The following is a 17,848-nucleotide window of genomic DNA, read 5'->3' as shown; positions in this document are numbered from 1 at the left end:
GTGGGGGGGACTGAAGGAAGGAGGAAAGAGAGAGCTGGAAGGAGGTAAAGGGAGTGGGAACAAACCAGACACAGGAGGCCTGGCTGTACTGAAGCAGGACAGAGACCCAAGGGACTGTCCCAGGCTTCCGGTAACCTGCTGGCCTAAACCTCTCCAAGCTGCGTTTAAGCCTCCTTCCTGCCTCATGGGCCCCATTTGACCTCTGTGCCCAGTTACCACCTCACCTCTGAGCAGCGGTGACCAGGAGTCAGGGCCCAGAGCTGCCCTGCTTTTCCCTGGGAGCCCAGGAGGGAGCTGCTGCAGGGCTGGTATAGCTGGCCTGAGGCCCTGACTCTGGGAGGCCTGATTTTCTAGCCCCTGTGCCTCCCCCTTCTCCTGACTGACACCCTATGCCCTGGAGGGATGGGTGGTGTTGGTGGCGGTGGTGGCAGCAGCAGCGACTTTGGCACCATTTCCCAGCAGTGAAGCTGTGAGTCAGAAGGGTCTCCTACTCTCGGAAGTCAGAGGGGACTTTCTGGAGGCAGGAAACCAGAGTCGAGCCCCAGAGAAGTCCAGAATCTGGTGGGCGGGAGAGCAAGCTTTATAAAACGCCGGCTGCCATGCGGGAGGGCTACTCTTGGAGCAAAAGCCTGTGCCAGCCCAGGTCCCGTCCCCTGGGCAGCTGCTTGAAGGTGACACGGGGAGTCTGGAACCAGACACATCAGTTCAAATCCTGGGTCTGCTGTTCGTGTGTTGGGCGAGACACAGTTTTTCCTTCTGCAAACTGAAAAGGAATTATAAAGCCTAGCTCAGAGGCTATGAGAATGAAATGAGAATGTGCATAGAAAGTATCTTGTTCGCGTGTATGGTCTCAACTTGGTGTCTCCCCACCTGTTTCTGGTTGATGGATGGGGAGAGAATGCCCAGGGTCTGAGGCCTCCACACTCTGCTGGCCTCTTGCTCTGGAGGGGTGACATTCTAGCCCCAGGGAGTGCTTCCCTTAGGTTCAAACGCTAGTACAAGGTGCAGGATCCCACCAGGACCTCTTTCCTTCCCCACCTCCACCCTGCTGGTGGCGCTCCTGCTTTCCATCGGGATGGGAGAAGGGTTGATTCGCCCCTGAAATTATCTTTGCTTTTGGTTTGCTCTACTAAGGGATCTGGGCTACTGGATGGAGTAGTTATCTGTGGGGGTGGGTGAGGGGAGGACGGGGAGGATGGCAGCAAGAGATGCATCCATCCTCAGACCCTAACCCACACCCTTGCCAAAATCTCTCACATGGTTTCATCATCTGAGGGTGATGCAAGCGGTTTGGAGCCAGACTCCCCATCCTCCCCTCCCCCAGAGAGCTCCCTTCACATCTGGAGCTGCAGCTGGGTCCTCCGCTTGGGTCCTTTCCAGGGAAGGGAGCTGGCTGAAGTGAAGGGTGGGCAGGCAGCTGGTGAGGGGGCCTGTGACTGGCCCCAGTGTTGGCCATTGAGATGGAGGTGGGTGCAGAGAGAAGGTGCCCGGGCCCAGCGGGAGGAGAGATGGGCTGGAAACGGGATTGCCACTTCTCACGGCTCTGGTCTCCTCCACCATGGCTCTGCGCTTCAAGCCCCCAGGGCTCCCCTGGTCCTTTCTGCCCACAGAAAGGCAGCAGTACCCTTCCCCTTTCCACACCCACCTCCCCCCCAGCACCTCCCCAGCTGCCCCCTTTGTTCATTCCTGTCCCTGGGGCAGCTCAGGCCTCCCACACTGATCCTCTGCCCCAGCAGCCACAACAGGCAGAGTGTGAGCCCAGGCCCAGGGCGACCATTGGAGGGTCACAAAAGTCTAGCTGAAGGGAAGAGCCTGAGAGCCAAGAAAATCCACCCAAAGATGAGCTTCAAGATGCCGCAGGGCTGAGGTGGACGGGATCTTAGTCAGACATTAGCAAGAATCTCCTTCAGTAAAGGTCAGCAGAAGGGGAATAAGCTTCAATAAAGGTCGGCAGCAGCATAAATGCAGAAGGGAAGCTAATCGTCGTGGGAGCTTGGAAGGGAAGCCCCGGCCAGGAGACCTGGGTTCTTACCCACGTTTAGCCTCTAACTCGCTGTGACCTTGGGCAGTTCCCTCTCTGCGTTCCAGTTTCCTCATTCACGAAACGGGGGTGCCCTCGAGCTGGGGCCCCGCGCGGCTGGCTTCTCCGTGCACGGCTGTCCTGTGCACGGCTGTCCTCCGCCCGGACCCGCCACTCCCGCCAGCCCCCAGCACGCGGGCAGACGCGCGCCAAGAGGTCCTTTTTAACGGCTCCAGCCCCGCCCCTGCTGTCGACTCAGGCTTTCGATTGGTGGGCCGGGCCGGGGGCGGGACTCCAGGGCCTGGGCCGGAGCTCCGGGCGGGGCGTGGACCGAGCCGGCCCCCGCCCCCTTTGTCCCTGCGGCGGTGCGCCCGGGTGGGAGGTGTGCGCGCTGGTACCGCGCTGTCCTCTCGCTGTCATCCAGCTCCCGCTGCCGCCCGATGGCGCGAGGGGGCGCGCGGGCCCAGCCCCAGGGAGCCACCCCCGGCCGCGGGTGACCCTCCTCCTGCGCCCACGAGCATGTCACCTCCAGCCACCGCGGCCCCCTCCATTTGCAGCGCCCGCGCCTCCCGCCGCCGCCTGGGGCACTGGCCCCCAGACCCTCGCCCCTGATCCACGCCCAGAGCCTGGCGCCAGAGGGCCATGGCCGGCCAGGGGGACTGCTGCGTCAAGGTGGCCGTCAGGTAGGGGCCGGCGCGCGGGAGAGGGTCTTGGGCTTTGTGTCGTGTGGGCGCGGGGCCGCTAGGTCCGGAGCCTGCACTCCCGAAGGAGGGGCTGCGTGGGCCTGGCGGGCCGCATGGAAGGTGGCTTTGTTTGGGTGGTAATTTCGGGCCCCTCTTGGGAGCCCTTAATAATCAGAAAATCGAATAAACAAGGAAATCCGGTATTTCACACCCAGCCCTGGCCCCGGCTGAGCGTCTGTGTGTTTCCTCTTCGCCTCCCCACTGGGCTACTGTCTCATACCGGGATGTTGGGGGGAAATTTCCCCTCATCCACCCTCGCTGGATGGTTCTGTGCTCTGGGTCCTGCCAGGCAAGGCAACACCCCCGGCGGGAGCCCGCTGCAGACAAAGATCAGTGCAGAGCTGGGACCGTGCCGTGCCTCTGTGGGGAGGCAGAGGACCCTGCTGGCCCTGTCCCAACAGGACACGGGGCCTGGGGACAGAGGAAGAGGTGTACCTGGGGTTCCATCTCTGAGGCCAGAGGGTGTGCCACATGCCCCCTCCTTAGGCGCTCAGATAAAATGGGGTGGGGATGACCTCAGGACTTATCTGGGGTTTGAGGTGACACCCTGACGACGGAGGTGGGGAGAGGATGAACCTTGGGATTCCACTGGGGGGAAGACACAGAGCTGAAGGGCAGGAAACACTGCAAAGTTGAGCCATGGGTGTCCTTTGTTGGGTTGGAGATGCTTTCCACCACACCTCTCCGTTTTTGTTTTGGGTCTGTTGGTGGGACAGTGACAGTCTGGGGCTGCCCGTTGAGCAGAGGTGGTGGAGAGGACCATCCATCTCTGCCCAGCGTGTGTATGGGGCGTGGGGGGGGGAGTCTGGAGTCCAGGTCTAGGGTGGGTCTCTGAGACAAGCGTTCGGTGACCCAGTTTCCAAGAACCCAGGCACGTCACTCTAGATAGGGTGAGAGAAGACTATGGAAAGGTTTGCACCTTCCTGCCCCAGGGCACATGCCCCAGCCCCCTGGCCAGCCGGTCTGCAGCCCAGAGAGGAGGAGGGGATTGCTGCTCAGGCTCTGAGGTGATGCAGGGAGGTTGAGGTGCCCCCACCCATGCACCAGGCTGCACTCGTGCACCACCGGAGCGCAGCCTTGGGACCTGAGGAGACAGACAAAGGGGAACCCGCAGGTGCCTGCTGGGCGGGCGGGGTCAGGCTGCTGTGGCTGACATTGCAGCAGGACACTGTGGAGGTCGAGGGAGGAAGGTACAGGGTGGGGGTGGGAGTGAGAGATTCAGTGTGGCATCTGCAGATGGGGGGGGTCGCTCTGGGTGCATGTAAAACAAAAATGAAGCCCCACCGCTCCACCCACAGGGAACCAGGACTGGGCAGGAAGGGGCTTAGGGTGGCCTCCCAGGGGGGCTCTCCTTTAGACACCACCTTGAGGAGAGAGCCAAGGAAGGCCCCCTCCACTCTGTCAGGGTCCCCAGACTAGACTGGGGTATGGCTATGGCCAAGGGTGGGAAAGCCCCTTGGGGTTGGCACTTTGTGTAGAGGAGTGAGACAGCACTGGTGCCCCCTTCCCACCACCACCACCAGAAGGTCCCTCGGGCACTTTCCACAGAAAGGGACTGGGCCTGCCACTCTACCCCATTCTTCAGGATGACCAGTGTCATCTCTGCTTCCCACTCAAATCATCCAGGGAAATCTGGGTGCCCCACTCCTTGCTTTGAGCTGCCAATCTGGGTGGAAGGGTGAGAAGACTATCAGAGGAGCCTGGCTTTCAGGGCTCCTGGGAGGTGTGGGCCCCACCCACCCCAATCCGCACACACGCCAGCCAGACCTCAATGGGCAGCCAGCTGTGGAGGGCAGACAATGCCTGGACAGAGCCCAGTTTCTAATCAGGGAGCTGAGGACAGGCTTGGCCTGGAGTTGGGGTGGGGAGCAGACAGTGCCACTGGGGTGATGTCGGGGGCTTCTCTGTGCTCTTGGATCCCCTTCTAGCCCCCGTCCCCACCCCCAGAAACCTCTTGCCCCACTAAAGGACTGGGTGATGGACTGGGGAAGAGTGGGAAGAGCCAAGGGTTTGATTGCTGAGGACCCAGCCCTGGGTGCAGCTGTCTTTCTGACTTTCTGAAAGTCCTTTCTTGTGTCTAACTGAAGTGCTTTCTCAGTCCCCATGACAACTTGTGGGGAGCCCTGGGTCCTGCCCTTGGGACAGGGGAGGCCAGGAATAAGACAATGCGACAGACTTGGTCTGCTGTATTGTGTGTGTGTGTGTGTGTGTGTGTGTGTGTGTGTGTGTGTGTGTGTGTGTGTGTGTGTGTGTGTGTGTGTGTGTGTGTGTGTGTGTGTGTGTGTAATATTCTGGGCTGTTAGATGAGATGACAAGTGCCAGGCCCAGGCCTCTCAGCCTGTAATCTCCTTGGGACAAGGATCAAAGCTGGCTGTCTACAGATCACCAGAGAAGGCCAGGCTGAGGGAGAGCCAGAGGGGGAAACTTTCAGCACCTGGGGCTGTGGGATAAGGGGAGAAGGTCTAGGTGTGAGCAGACCCCAAAAGCCCCACCCTGGAGTGTGGTCCCTCTGTTCCTGAACACTTTGTACCAAGAGGGTCCCAGGCCAGCGCGCCAGTCTGCCTCCATCCGTTTATCCATTAATCCCCTTGCAGATAAAGCCCTAGAGCTGCCTCTACCTGGGGTGGGGGAGGGGGAAGCCCTGGAGAGAGGAGAGCTGAGCTGTGATCTGCCCCAGGGCCTGACCAGAGGGGAGAGGGGAAGGGGCGGCGGTTAGGAAACGCAAGCTGGTAAAGTTCGAATTGGGGAAGGAAGCCAATCACATGGAGTGTTTATTTAAGACCCTTTCAAGCCCCCAGCTCTGAGCCTCCACCGTGAGGGCAGTGCCAGTGGACCTGACCCCTCCCCCTTATCTCTGCCCGGTTTCCTTCAGCTTCCTTCCGGCCAGTCTGCTGGGGATGGGGAGGCCCCTCGGCCAGCCCCATGTCTATCCGTGGACCCCACAGGGATGAGCAGGGGCTGGGAAGGGGCTGGGGAACACCAGCCAAGGACCCAAGGGACAGTTAGGTTGCACCCGCCCTCTCCCACTGGGGTTCTCTAGCTGCATGCGTTTCCCCAGTTCCGGGCTACTCTGAAGTCCTGGTGAATGTCTGAATTTTGAATCAAGAGAAATTGATTCGGGACAGAGACTGGAGAAGACAGAAACAAGGGTGTAGGGGGGTGTATGGGGTGGCTTCAGAGTCCCACCCTCTGACCCCAGGCCAGTCAGGGCCAGGCAATGCCAGGTGTGTCCCATGCTGGGCAGCTTACATGTCAGGGAGACCAAGGCCTGACACAACCTCCTGAGCACTTGGTGGTGGCCTCGTGCTGCCGACACAGGGCTTATGTCACCACAAGGAAGTGCAGTGTAGTAACCACAGGCCCCGGAAACGTGTCCCCTCCCCCACCCAGCTAGCCTGTCTGATTGGATCTCAGCTTTTCAAAACCTCTCCAAGCTAGCGGTAGGGTGGGGCTGGGGGAAGTGGCAGTGGTGACCCTGCTGGCACCCTTATTCTTACAGCTCTGGGGGCAAAGGGCGGGCCGGGGGCCCACACAGTCCATCTGTGGGCTGGTCCTGGGGCCACGTTCTGTTGGTCCATCCGTGACTATTAGGTGAAATGCAGAATCCGCCTCTAATGCATTGATAATCCATTGATGGCACGCTGTGGTGGAAAGGAGACTGAACGAGGGGTGGCTAAGCCTGAAGCCTGCCCCTCCTGTGTGCCGCACACTGTACTTTCATCACCCCACTTCCCCCCGCTGGAGCCCCAGAGGGGACTGAGGTTATTCCCCTTGGAAATGCAGGAGCTGCATTTGGTGGAGGCCTGTCAAAGTTGTGGCGGAGGCCGCCTGGGCTTCCTGCAGGCTGCTGGTCCCCTAGAGGCCGGAGGGAAGGTGCACTGAGGGGAGCTGGCAGAGGGACTGGGCCCAAGCCCGGGGTGGCGGGGAGACAGCCTCACTGTCCTCTCAGGCCAGCCGCCTGTTGCTCTGCATTCCTTAGCAGGGGAGGTCCCCAGGGCCTAGTCCCCACGAGCTGTCCCCATCAGATGCAGATGCTGTCACAGCTCTGGGCTCTGGGCGCTCCCCACTCTCCTGTCTCCTGGGAGGTCATGGGAAACCCTTGCCAGATGCCCAGAGATGGGGGTGGGACAGTGAGTGATGCTGGAGCCGAGCTGAGCTGAGCGGGGCTCTCTGGGCTGGGCTGGCCTCTCTTCCCAGACGACAGAGGTCTCAGATGGGTGGCTCACACCCCGGCCTGTGTGGCCGAAGGCCTGCTGGGGGTCTGTCCAGCTCAGGACAGGGACACGCCCCTTCTCGGCTCTCCTCACACCCCCACTCCCTGGCTCCTGACACATCACCCCATCCTGCTTGCCTGCTTCCTCCCCCTTCCTGAGGTGCCCTGGGCACCGTTGATATCCTGACGCCCTAGAGAGCCATGGAGAAGGCTGTCCCCAGGTGCCCTGCCCTGTTGACTGCCTGTCCCTGGGCATCACTCAGAAGTCAGTGGCCAGGACCCTGGGATGAATGGAAAGAGAAAGGTCAAGGACCTCCCCGAGGGAGTGGGGCCAGAGTCCTGAACCCCAGGCACCCTGACTGGACACCCCAAGGCTTCCTTGGGTTTTCTTGGAGTGTGTGCACCTCTGTCCCGTGCTCTGGGGCTGCTCGATGACAGAAGCCTGGCAGAGAGGGCTGACAGATTCCTTTCACCAGGCCTGCCCGCGCCTCATTAACCCACGCCCTTTGACCCCATGGCAAAGAGCCTTCGTGTCTGGGGGTTCAGAGCCAGTCTGGGTCTTTTCTCTGAGGGCAGCGTCAGCAGGTCTGGGCAAGTGGGAGGGCAACAGGGCACTCTGGCTGCCACAGGGCTCTAGGGCTCTCCCTACACTGCACCCCAAGTGGGATCTTGCCACCCTGTTCTAGAGAGGACTGGCCTCTGTGGGAAGATGCCTTCTCTGGGCTAAGTCAGCTGAAAGCCCCTGGTGTCTGCGAGCCAGACTCCCCTGGGAGCAGGGATCCTGCTTCCAGCCGCCCTCCCCGGGCCTGGCAGGCTGCCACGGGGAGGGGGTGATGCTCAGTGAAGGGGGGCTGTCCACATCCTCGGTCCTTGGCTGTGGAGGAAGCCGCCTTCCCTGGGTGGGGAGCAGCCTGCTGCTCTGAGCTCCAAGCTCCTGGCCCCAGGCCTTGGCTTCCTCAGTGCACACGGGAACCACGGTCCCAGCTGACAACTCCTGGCACTGTGGCAGCTGCTGGCAGGACCAATGCAGAGGTCTCTGAGGGGCGACCTTCTCCGGCTGCCCTCCCTCCCTCCTGGTCACTCAGTGGTGCAGCAGGGTCCCCCATGGATGGGTTTGAATTTCATCTCCACCATCACGAATCGTGTGGCTTTGGGCTTGTTAGGTTTCACCTTCTGAGACTCAGTAACGTGGGGGAGATGCATTTCACGGATGGGGCCGTCCTCACACATTACAGGGGTTCCCTTTTATATGAGCTTGACACATAGGTTCTCAAAAATAGTGGGTCTCATCCTTTTCAGGAGAAGCATGTGCATGGAGACTGCCCAGAAGAGGCAGGAGTGACATCAGTGACGATGATTTGAAGGAACAGGGCTGCAGAAGGCCAGGCTCCTCTTCTCAGGCTTAGCAACATGAGGCTGGAAGTCCTTCTGCTGGCTTATCTAAACCCCTCCTGCTGTGGCCGGGTCGCTGAGGAGGAAGAGCTGGTTGGTGGCAGGTCAGAGCCTGGCTCAGTGACTCAGTGTGCCAGGCAGACAAAAGGTCACGGGCTGCTTCGTGTCTGTCCCCTGCCTGTGTGCATGCACACACACATACACACACCCCTCCACGGTGGAGCCACAGTATCTTGGAGCCAGGCCTGCTGATGTGGGCTGGGCGTGACAGGGGAGGTGGTGGCATCCAGGCAGCCTTCACTCTGCCCCTCACGCTTGGGGGCAGCTCATCCCGAGATAAGGCGATGACCCGCCTCACTTCTCCATCCCTCCTGGGAGGTCCCACTAACCTCTGGGGTTCCTTTTCAGGGTTCAGGGAGGTGTTAGGCGTCCCTTAGGAGAGAAGAGCAGACAGGCTTGTACCCCCTGGGGCTTTTCCAGAAGGGACTAGTTACATTAGTTATTTGGGCCAGTGGAAGGGTGATTCGGGTCCAGGTCTCAGATTCGTCTCCAAGCCTTTGAGGTGGGCCCCGCTGCGAGGGGCGCTCTCCGCCCGGAAGTCCCTGAGTGCTCGTTACCCACAAGTGGGCGTCTGTATACAGTTCTCCCAAGCTCTCCTGGGCTGATGGCTGCTAACGGTGGTCTTCCTGGAAGACCTTGTGACCTCTTAGCCTTGTAAACTTCAATGGAGTTATTTCATTTCTCTCTGAGCCCTCATTTGCAAATTAGGGGCAAAAACACCCACCTTACGCCTAAATGATTTGTGTGCGACGTGTCTTGGGTACAATGTCCGGCTGAGAGGCAGTCCTGCTGTGGCGGGCTGCTAACTGGGGGAGCTGAGGAAGCAGCAGAGGTGTAGGGGTTCCAGGTACCAGCACCCCCACCGGGAGGGGTGAGGAATCGCAGACCGCAGACCGTCTGTAAGAATTGTCTAGGATTCCGGAGCAGTTCTTGGCGAGTTATTTTAATATCACAGCCTGTTACCTCTCAGTGAGAAGTAAGTCTTTGCAAAGAGAAAGAGCTTGGGCCGCACCCTCAGGAGCTCAGGGTAAAGATTTGGGGGGCAGGTCAGTTAGGAACCAAAGGAGGGGCCCTTGCCAAATGAGAAGCTGAGCCAAACCCCAGGAGCCCAAGGTCACTGGGAGGGGGAGGGGCGATTGGCTGTCTTTGTGTGTCGTCACTGAGGATGGGGTGGCGTGAGGTCCAGCTGGCCCCATCCTGTCCTCTGAGCCGTGCAGTCCCGTATGGGGGTCTGAGGTTCTGGGCAGCATACCCTTTGCAGAGGGAGCTTTTCTCGTTGGCATTCTCTCAGCGTCCCTGGGCCAGCCCTCCCCATCTTCTCTGTCGTCCCCTTCCGCGTCCTGTCCTCCTGGCTCCCCGAGGAGCCTGGAACTGCTGAGCTCAGCTCTTTCCGCAGGCACTGAGCTGGGGGTGGACCCTGAGCTGCGGTCAGTCAGTCAAGATGGTCCCTGCCACGTGCTCATTTCTCTGGTGGTGGGGGTGGGTATGAGAATCACCGCGTCGCCCCAGCTCCCCCTCAGCTGTGCGCAGAGGAAGCCCAGCAGCCCCGCGGGTGCCAGATCCTGCCTCTGAAAAGCTCTGGCCGTTCTCTGTGCTCGCACTGGGCTCCCACCGCCCTCAGGCTGCCGGCCGCTGCCAAGTGGCAAATAGACAGGGCTCTGTTCTGGGAGATTCAGGGCCTTTCTGAGCGGGGCTGTCCACCCACCCCCCTGCAGGACCTGGGAGGGGTGGAGCTCGGGGCAAGGTGCCCTCAGGCAAGATTCAGGAGGTCCCTGGTCAGAAATGACACTGGATGTTTGTTCCACAAAACTTCATTGACAAAAGCAGGCCACAGTTTGCCAATCTGAGTTTTTCAAACATTGCATTGAATTCTGATTTATCTTGATTACGGAGTTTTTCATGCCCCCGTAAATTGTGTGCTTGAGGTGAATGCCTCACTCACTTCTCCCTAGTCCTAGGTCTGTGGTTTCCTTGGAGGACCCCGGAAACTGGTTTCCATCCCTGCTGCTACCCGCCATGTCCCCAGGGAGGAACAGGGCTATGAGTGGTTCCCGGCTTTCCTCCCCCCCCCCCCCATCTGGGGCTGGGTGGGGGCTGGGCAGCGGCTGGGCAGCCCACAGAAGTGACCTCACCCAGGTGGGGCCTGGAGGGCGATAGTTCTTAGAGAACAAAAGCTGGGAAAGGTCATCTAGCTGACAGGAGGAAGCAGTCGCTCCTGAGCCACACAGGCTGGGGGCAGGGGCTTGTCAAGGACCCCGGTCTGTCTCCCTGCCCTCTTGTCTCCTACCTGAGGAGCATGGTTTAGACTTCTCCACTGGGCAGTGTGGTGAGGAAGGAGTCCCAGGACACGGAGACGAGCCCTCGATGACTGGGACAGCCGGTGCGCGGCCGGTGTGTGTACGGAGTCCTGGCCTGGTGGCTAAGGTGCTGCTGTGGGAGGAAGTTTACTTAAGGATTTGGGGATTGAGTTTCCCAGAGGAGGCCGTGGGGGGAGAGGGAGAGCCTGCCAGCCAGCCGGAGCCCATACTCACCATGCTCACGGGGCGTTCGACTTGTCCACTTCAAGCCTCAGTGTTTCTCTCTGGAAAATGGGCTTCGATGCCCCTCGCTCACAGAATCACTTAAAGGGGTCCCAGGGTGGATGCCTGACCCACCCCTCAACTCTTGGACCCCAAAACCTTGGAGTGCCCTCCTCTGCATCCTCTCCCAGACTGCTCTCATGCCTGCTCTCCTGTTCCTGGCACACAGGCTCCACAGTGGTCTGGGGGCTGGTTGGTGAAGGAAGAGTGTCATTCTCACTGATGGGCAGGGCTGCTGCCCCCGCTCCCACTGTCTCCAGGGACCCTGATTCGATTTCCTCCAATCACCAGCATTGCCATCTGCCTGGGGTAATTAAATGGTATTTGAATTGGATCCAGAAATCCCATTGCAAGCAGCCCACATGGTGGGGAGGGCGTCTTTGGGAGCTGGAACTGGCCAGCAAAGCTGCAGGATCCCCAGAGGCTGCCCACGTCAGGCCCCGGGCTCACGTGGGAACACCTGGATACCCTGGGGGGGGAGTGTGTGGCCCTGAGCCCACAGGCCCGGGGCAGAGCCAGGCCTCAGCGGCCAGCCCTCCAGACGCTGCCCGGGGCCTGCGCTCGGCATCATGGCCCTTCTCAGATGGCTGGGGGCTGTCCCCAGGATGTGAGCTGTCTGTCCCCGTGGCACCTCCTTTCCCCTCGGCATGCTGAGCCCTGCCGCTCGACCGCACGGTAGGGCAGGGTCATTGAAGACACAGTGTGCATGGCCTGGGTTCAAACCCCATCTGCCCCTGCCTGTCTGGGCACCCACAGATGGCGTAGTCGGTGCTTGGACACAGCCTGGCACACAGTGGGCACAGTCTGTGTCAGCTGCCACCGTCAGTGGTGGAGGCAAGAGCCTTGCTGGCCTTGACGTCTCCCTGGAGGGTCAGGCATCTGGTGAGCTAGGGGCTGCGGCTCCCTTCCCAGTTGGAAACCAGTTCGGGGCTGGGGGGGACCGAGAAGATGAGTTCTGACTTCGGCTTGGCTCTGGACAGTTGCACAGGGTGAATGGGGGTGGTGGTCTCCTCGGGTTTCCATCCTGTTAGCCTCCATGACGGCAGAGCCCTGACCTGTGCCAACCTGTTCACACCTGAGGAAAATGCTTCTGAAGAAGACACCCTGGGCCACCATCTGTGGGAGAGCTGGGCCTGGTGTAGCTGACAACCCCCCGCCCCCACCACGTCCAGGGCCTTACCCCTCCCTGTCCCCATAGGATCAGGATGCTGACACCGAGGCCCTGGGCCCTGGGCGGGTGGGGGCCAGCCTGGCCCGCTCCCTTCTCTTCTCTGGGTAAATGTTGGCTTAGGCAACGGGGACTGACAAGCAGCTCATTGTCAGCACCCAGCGGACGGCACAGGGCTGGCTTGAGTGAGCCCAGGAGCAGTAGGGCCTAACCCGCCCCCTTTACTTTAGGCGTTTGGGGGGTGCTTTCTTTCTGCGAATCCCTCCACGCATGCTCACTGACTCCCATCTGGTTGCCATGGCAACCTCGTCATGGCAATGGCTGCTCGGAAGAGGGAGGAAGGAGACCATGGCTGGCACCCCACTCAGCCCTGATGCCAGTTTCTTCCTTTTTCCAGGGGATCCCCTGCCCCGCGATCTGGGGTGTGGGACCCTCCTGTGGAGGGCTGGTGTCCCTTCTAGAAGTCCCTGCCCATCTCAGTGAGCACGAGCCTTGACCTGGTCTGGCCACTTTGGCTCCTGCAGCGGAACCAGAGGTGGTTCCCAACATTGTCCCACCAGGCTCTGGCTTCGGGGACGGGGCTCCTGAGCGGGAGGACACTTGCAGCCCGCAGGTCTTGGCACAGGCTCTGGCCTCCTCCAGAACTTAGCCTTGGGGAGCAGCCAGGCCTGGCCCTCCCATGCCCACCCCGGCCCCAAGCTTTGCCTAGGGCTTCCCTCGCAACCAGGACCTGGGTTTGGCTCTGTCACATCCCGTTACATGACCTGGGGCAAGTCGTTTGTAGTGAAGAATGCATGACTTCATTTATGCGAAATCCTTTTAACACAGGTCCGACACAGAGTGCTCAGTGAATGTTAGCGACTGCTGTTTGGGTGGTGTTGATGTTATTTCTGATTATTATTGTGTTATGACAAGAGCTGCCTTTGTCGTCGGGGCGGGGGTGCCTGAGCTTCCTTCCCCTCCAGCTTGTGGGCGCTGGAGCGGCAGGGGCCACGGCAGCCTGGCTGGCAGAGGGGACGGAGGGCTGACCGGCCTTTCTGTCCCCGGCAGGATCCGGCCGCAGCTGTCAAAGGAGAAGATTGAGGGCTGTCACATCTGTACGTCTGTCACGCCGGGGGAGCCCCAGGTGCTTCTGGGGAAGGACAAGGCCTTCACCTATGACTTTGTCTTTGACCTGGACACCTGGCAGGAGCAGATCTACACGACCTGTGTGAGCAGGCTCATCGAGGGCTGCTTCCAGGGCTACAATGCCACCGTGCTGGCCTACGGGCAGGTGAGCAGCTCCACTCCACTGCGGCCTCGTGTCCCCGTCGCTGGGACAGCACCCCACCTGATTGCATCGGAGATGCAGCTGCAGGCTCGTCTTTCGTCTGCGGGTGACGCAACGCTCTGGCTGTCAGCCAGAGTGACCGTCAGAGGGTGTGGCTTTGGGATCAGGATGGGGCCAGGGATGCGGGCTGGGAGGTCACGGAATTGGGGGGTGCTGGCTAACACCTCCCTCCATCTTGGCTCTGCAGACGGGGGCCGGGAAGACGTACACCATGGGCACCGGCTTCGACACGGCGATGGCTGAGGAGGAGCAGGGCATCATCCCGAGGGCCATCGCCCACCTCTTCGGGGGCATCGCCGAGCGCAAGCGGCAGGCACAGGAGCAGGGAGTGCCTGGGCCTGAGTTCAAAGTCAGCGCGCAGTTCCTGGAGGTGCTTTGGCCTCGCGGGTGGGCAGGAAGGACACCTGGGGACAGCAAGGCCATGGGAGCGGGGCTCTCCTGCAGGGCGGTGGAGTGGGCCTAGGGAGCTATGGCAGCACTGCGAGGTGATGAGTTCCCCACTGCCGAAAGCATCCGAGCGACAGCTTGGAAAGGTGGAATGCTCTGAACGGGTTTCCTATGTCAGGTGGAGCTTGAGTCAGTGGGGTTACAGGATCCCTTCATACCGGGACTCGTTCTCAGCGAGGACACTTATGAGCCATTGGGCAAGTCCTTTCAGAGCTCTGAACAATGGGGTGATGTGTCTCCTTGGGGGCGTTGTGAGGCCAACATGGCAGCACATGCCTGGCACATAGTGAGAATGCTGGTGCTCACCCATCCTTCTGGCCTCCGCTTGGTCCCTCCGAGTGGCCTGCCCTGTCTGTGTCTGGCTGAGAGTCTTCCTGGCCCTCTGAGGCTTCGCTGACCCCAGGAAGGAAGGTCCTCCAGAAGGGCCTGCCTCTGGGACAGTGTCAGTGCCGAGGCCCAGGATTGTGCAGCTAGGGGCTTTGGGGGTGGATCAGAGGGGCGTCTCAGAAGGGTGTCTGGGAAGGCGGGTGGACATGGACCTGACCAGGCCCCTTCTCTGGGACACTGGAACCAGGCAACTCTGGTTCTGAGCATGTGACACCACAACCCCAGCCACCCTCTGCTCTGATGACAGCCCTGTCCAGGTCACCAAGCCCCACGCTGCCCACCACCTCACCTGTGTTCCCTCCATGTGCACAGGTGGCTGCTTTCCCCTTGGGGGGACTCTCTTAGACTTGAGAGTTTTTCTTTGTCCTTCTGGACTTCTGCTTCTGATGGAGTGACTGCGTGTGTGTGTGACGTGCTGTTGTGAATCTCTGTAAGCTTTCTCATCTCATCGTTATCCTTTCTCCATCCTGTTGCCATGGCGATCCCCAAAGAGCAGGCCGGTTCCTAGACTGCCCATGCCAAAGGGTGAACCACAAGGGGTTAAATGATGCCGGGTCTGTCCCAACAGACAGACAGACACCATGGCACCCACATCTGCACCAGTCCCTTCCGTTTCCTCTTCCTCTTCCTGTGAGGTATTTCTGTCCCTTTAAGGCCATCAAAGCCTCGGATGTCTGAGGACGGCAGGCTGCCCCTTCCCTGCACAGGATTCTTTTGGCTGGGTCACTTTCCTGCTGCCCAGCTCTCGCCCAACCTGGGGAACATCCCAGCCCTTCAGCAGGTGACACTTCCTGCTGGTGACCCCAAACGCAGGAGTGTCCAAGGCTGAGACCATCCGAAATGGGGTGACTGCTCTGGGCCAGGCCACCTCCCCACCAGGTCTCACCAGGCTCTCCCCAGGAGGTCAGGCCTCTTGCTCTCCTAAGCAGAGTGCAAGGCACACAGACATGTCACCTCGACCCCAGGGACCTTCGGGATCAGGGCGCTGCTCTCACGCTCCACTGAGCTCTACTTTCCTGTCCCTCATCTGGAACCATGTCCCCACCCCCTCTTTGCAAGCCCAGTGACATAATAGGATTGGCCCAAATCATAGTCCAATCTTCCTCATCTACATCTAGGACCCGAGAGCGCTGGTTCCCTTTGGGTCCCCAGCCCTCCGCTGTAGCTGAATGCTTGTACCTTGGGGAGTGGTGGAGCAGCTGCAGGACGGTCCTACCCACGACCCAGCAGTCCCCACCCTTGTCCAGGAGAAAGACTGTGGAACCCAGAACCCGGAGGGGACCAGGGTTGGCAAGTTAGCCGCCCAGAGCCTCCGTTTCCACATCTGCAAAGTGGAGCTTGTTTGTAAACATGAGAAAAGTCCTGGGGCGCTGGGCCACAGCCCTGCAGACTCAGCAGCTATCTCCTTCCCGCACAGCTCTACAACGAGGAGATCCTGGACCTGTTTGATAGTACCCGTGACCCCGACGCCCGCCACCGCAGGTCCAACATTAAGATCCACGAGGATGCCAATGGTGGCATCTATACCACAGGCGTCACATCCCGCCTCATCAGCTCCCAGGAGGAGGTAAGCATGCACTGGAGGGAGGGGCAGGCAGGGAGGAGGTGAGCGAGCACTGGTGGGCGGGGTGGGCAGGACAGGCGGGCAGCCCCACAAGGTCCTCACCTCAGCCCCCTCCGCAGCTGATCCAGTGCCTGAGGCAGGGGGCCCTGTCGCGCACCACGGCCAGCACGCAGATGAATGTGCAGAGCTCCCGTTCCCACGCCATCTTCACCATTCACCTGTGCCAGATGCGCGTGTGCACCCAGCCTGAGCTGGTGAGGACCCCCAGGGCCCTGTGTAGGGGCAGCTCAGGAAGGCGGGAGGAGGAAGGAGCCAGGTCATTGGAGCCACAGGGGGTCTGGGGCCCCCACGTCTGAGGCCGCCTTCTGTTGCAGGTGAATGAGGCAGTGACAGGACTTCCTGAGGGCACAGCTCCCACGCGGGAGTATGAGACGCTCACGGCCAAGTTTCACTTTGTGGACCTGGCCGGCTCCGAGCGGCTGAAGCGGACGGGGGCCACCGGCGAGCGGGCCAAGGAGGGCATCTCCATCAACTGTGGCCTGGTGGGTGCCCAGTGGTCAGCAGCCCTAAGGCCCGCATGGCTCGTCTAGACCCTTCCGAGGACCCAGGACCCACAGCGACCCAGTCCTCCTTGCGCCTCTGGCCAGCTGCTGGCTGGGGCACCTGTGTGTCACCACAGTTGGGCCTTTGACCTTTCACCCTCACCCTTGCCCCCAACGTCCCAACTTCACTAAGTTATCATATCTGCCTGTAAACCCTCCCAGCAAGCCTAAGGGCCGCTGGGGTCAGCGAGGCAGGTGCAGGCAGCATGGGGGCTGTGTTTTCCCTCCCTGAGTGCTTCTCAAGTGCTGGAGTCTGTGTCCCACAGCTGGCCTTGGGCAACGTGATCAGCGCCTTGGGGGACCAAAGCAAGAAGGTGGTGCACGTGCCCTACCGGGACTCCAAGCTGACTCGGCTCCTCCAGGACTCACTGGGGGGCAACAGGTACTGGCAAGCACCCAAACAGGGGCGGGAGGCCAGCTTCCTGGAGAACAGGGTGTGAGGGTTTGGAGTGTGAAGGCCCCGGGGCTCAGGAGACCTACCCACTCCAGGCTGTGAGTTTGGGACACAGAAGCCTTGATGTACCCATGGCCTTCGGCCAATATGGTGGACTGTTTCCTTATCGGCACAATAGGGAGGGACAGTCCTACAGGAAGTGACAGAGCCCGGATGGGGTGATAGGTGGGCGATGCTAAGGAGGTGGAGGGCTGTCACCCCGGCACTGACACGTCACAGCCCCCCGACATTGCCAGCTGCCTGATCTGTGGGTACCACCCTTGCCCAAGTGGTTCAGGTCCCACATCCCAAGTTCTGCCCTGTGAACACTCAGGTCCTCAGGGCAGCAAGGCAGGGGGGGAGGGGGGGAGCAGGAGCCCTGCTTCCGGGGGTCGGAAGCAGGGCTCCTTTGACCCTCAGTCCACCCCAGCCAGACCATCATGATCGCCTGCGTGAGCCCCTCCGATCGGGATTTCATGGAGACGCTCAACACCCTCAAATACGCCAACCGGGCACGCAACATCAAGAACAAGCTGGTGGTGAACCAGGACAAAACCAGCCAGCAGATCAGCGCTCTGCGGGCCGAGATCGCACGCCTGCAGATGGAGCTGGTGGAGTACAAGGCGGTGAGCTCACACCCGGCACTCGGCCTCTGTGGCACAGACCTTACGCATAGGACAGACGCTCGGCCGGGTGTTTTCATGTCTGCAGAATATGCCGTGTAGGGCCAGATGAGACTCCTTGACGGTGGCACAGAATAAGAATAGTGGATGGGACCACATAGTGTAGTGTGCTGGATGTGCCGGGCAGGGGGCACCGCGGACCCTCCTCACTCAGATGGTCAGGGAGGGCATCCTGGAGGCGGGGGCCTTTTACATGGATTTTGAAGAATGAATGAATATCAGCATAA

The 17,848-nt window shown here is 60.5% G+C and overlaps 1 protein-coding gene and 1 long non-coding RNA gene across 5 annotated transcripts in view; one reads left to right on the top strand and one right to left on the bottom strand.

Annotated features, from left to right (window-relative positions):
* The first annotated feature begins 2,352 nt into the window (after nt 1-2,352).
* KIF21B (kinesin family member 21B) overlaps nt 2,353-17,848 on the top strand; it is a 39,329-nt gene continuing 23,833 nt past the window's right edge. For all 4 annotated transcript variants that reach the window (XR_002139074.2, XM_019750866.2, XM_019750864.2 and 1 more), the window contains exons 1-8: nt 2,353-2,703; nt 13,226-13,448; nt 13,693-13,875; nt 15,757-15,906; nt 16,023-16,157; nt 16,278-16,445; nt 16,772-16,887; nt 17,369-17,564. Coding sequence is in view for 3 of the 4 variants with exons in the window: in XM_019750866.2 (XP_019606425.2) it covers nt 2,663-2,703; nt 13,226-13,448; nt 13,693-13,875; nt 15,757-15,906; nt 16,023-16,157; nt 16,278-16,445; nt 16,772-16,887; nt 17,369-17,564 (1,212 nt within the window). In the remaining variant the exon portion in view is untranslated. The remainder of the gene's footprint in view (nt 2,704-13,225; nt 13,449-13,692; nt 13,876-15,756; nt 15,907-16,022; nt 16,158-16,277; nt 16,446-16,771; nt 16,888-17,368; nt 17,565-17,848) is intronic.
* Nucleotides 5,517-11,181, bottom strand: LOC141567943 (uncharacterized). The gene is made up of 3 exons (XR_012490981.1): nt 10,960-11,181; nt 10,716-10,858; nt 5,517-8,800 (listed from the first exon to the last, which is right to left on the bottom strand). It is a non-coding gene; the product is annotated as an uncharacterized LOC141567943 (long non-coding RNA).

This window comes from Rhinolophus sinicus, linkage group LG12 (assembly GCF_036562045.2).
Source record: "Rhinolophus sinicus isolate RSC01 linkage group LG12, ASM3656204v1, whole genome shotgun sequence".
Taxonomy (NCBI): domain Eukaryota; kingdom Metazoa; phylum Chordata; class Mammalia; order Chiroptera; family Rhinolophidae; genus Rhinolophus; species Rhinolophus sinicus.
The sequence above is the reverse complement of the archived record's forward strand: the minus strand, read 5'-3'. Positions and strand labels throughout refer to the sequence as shown.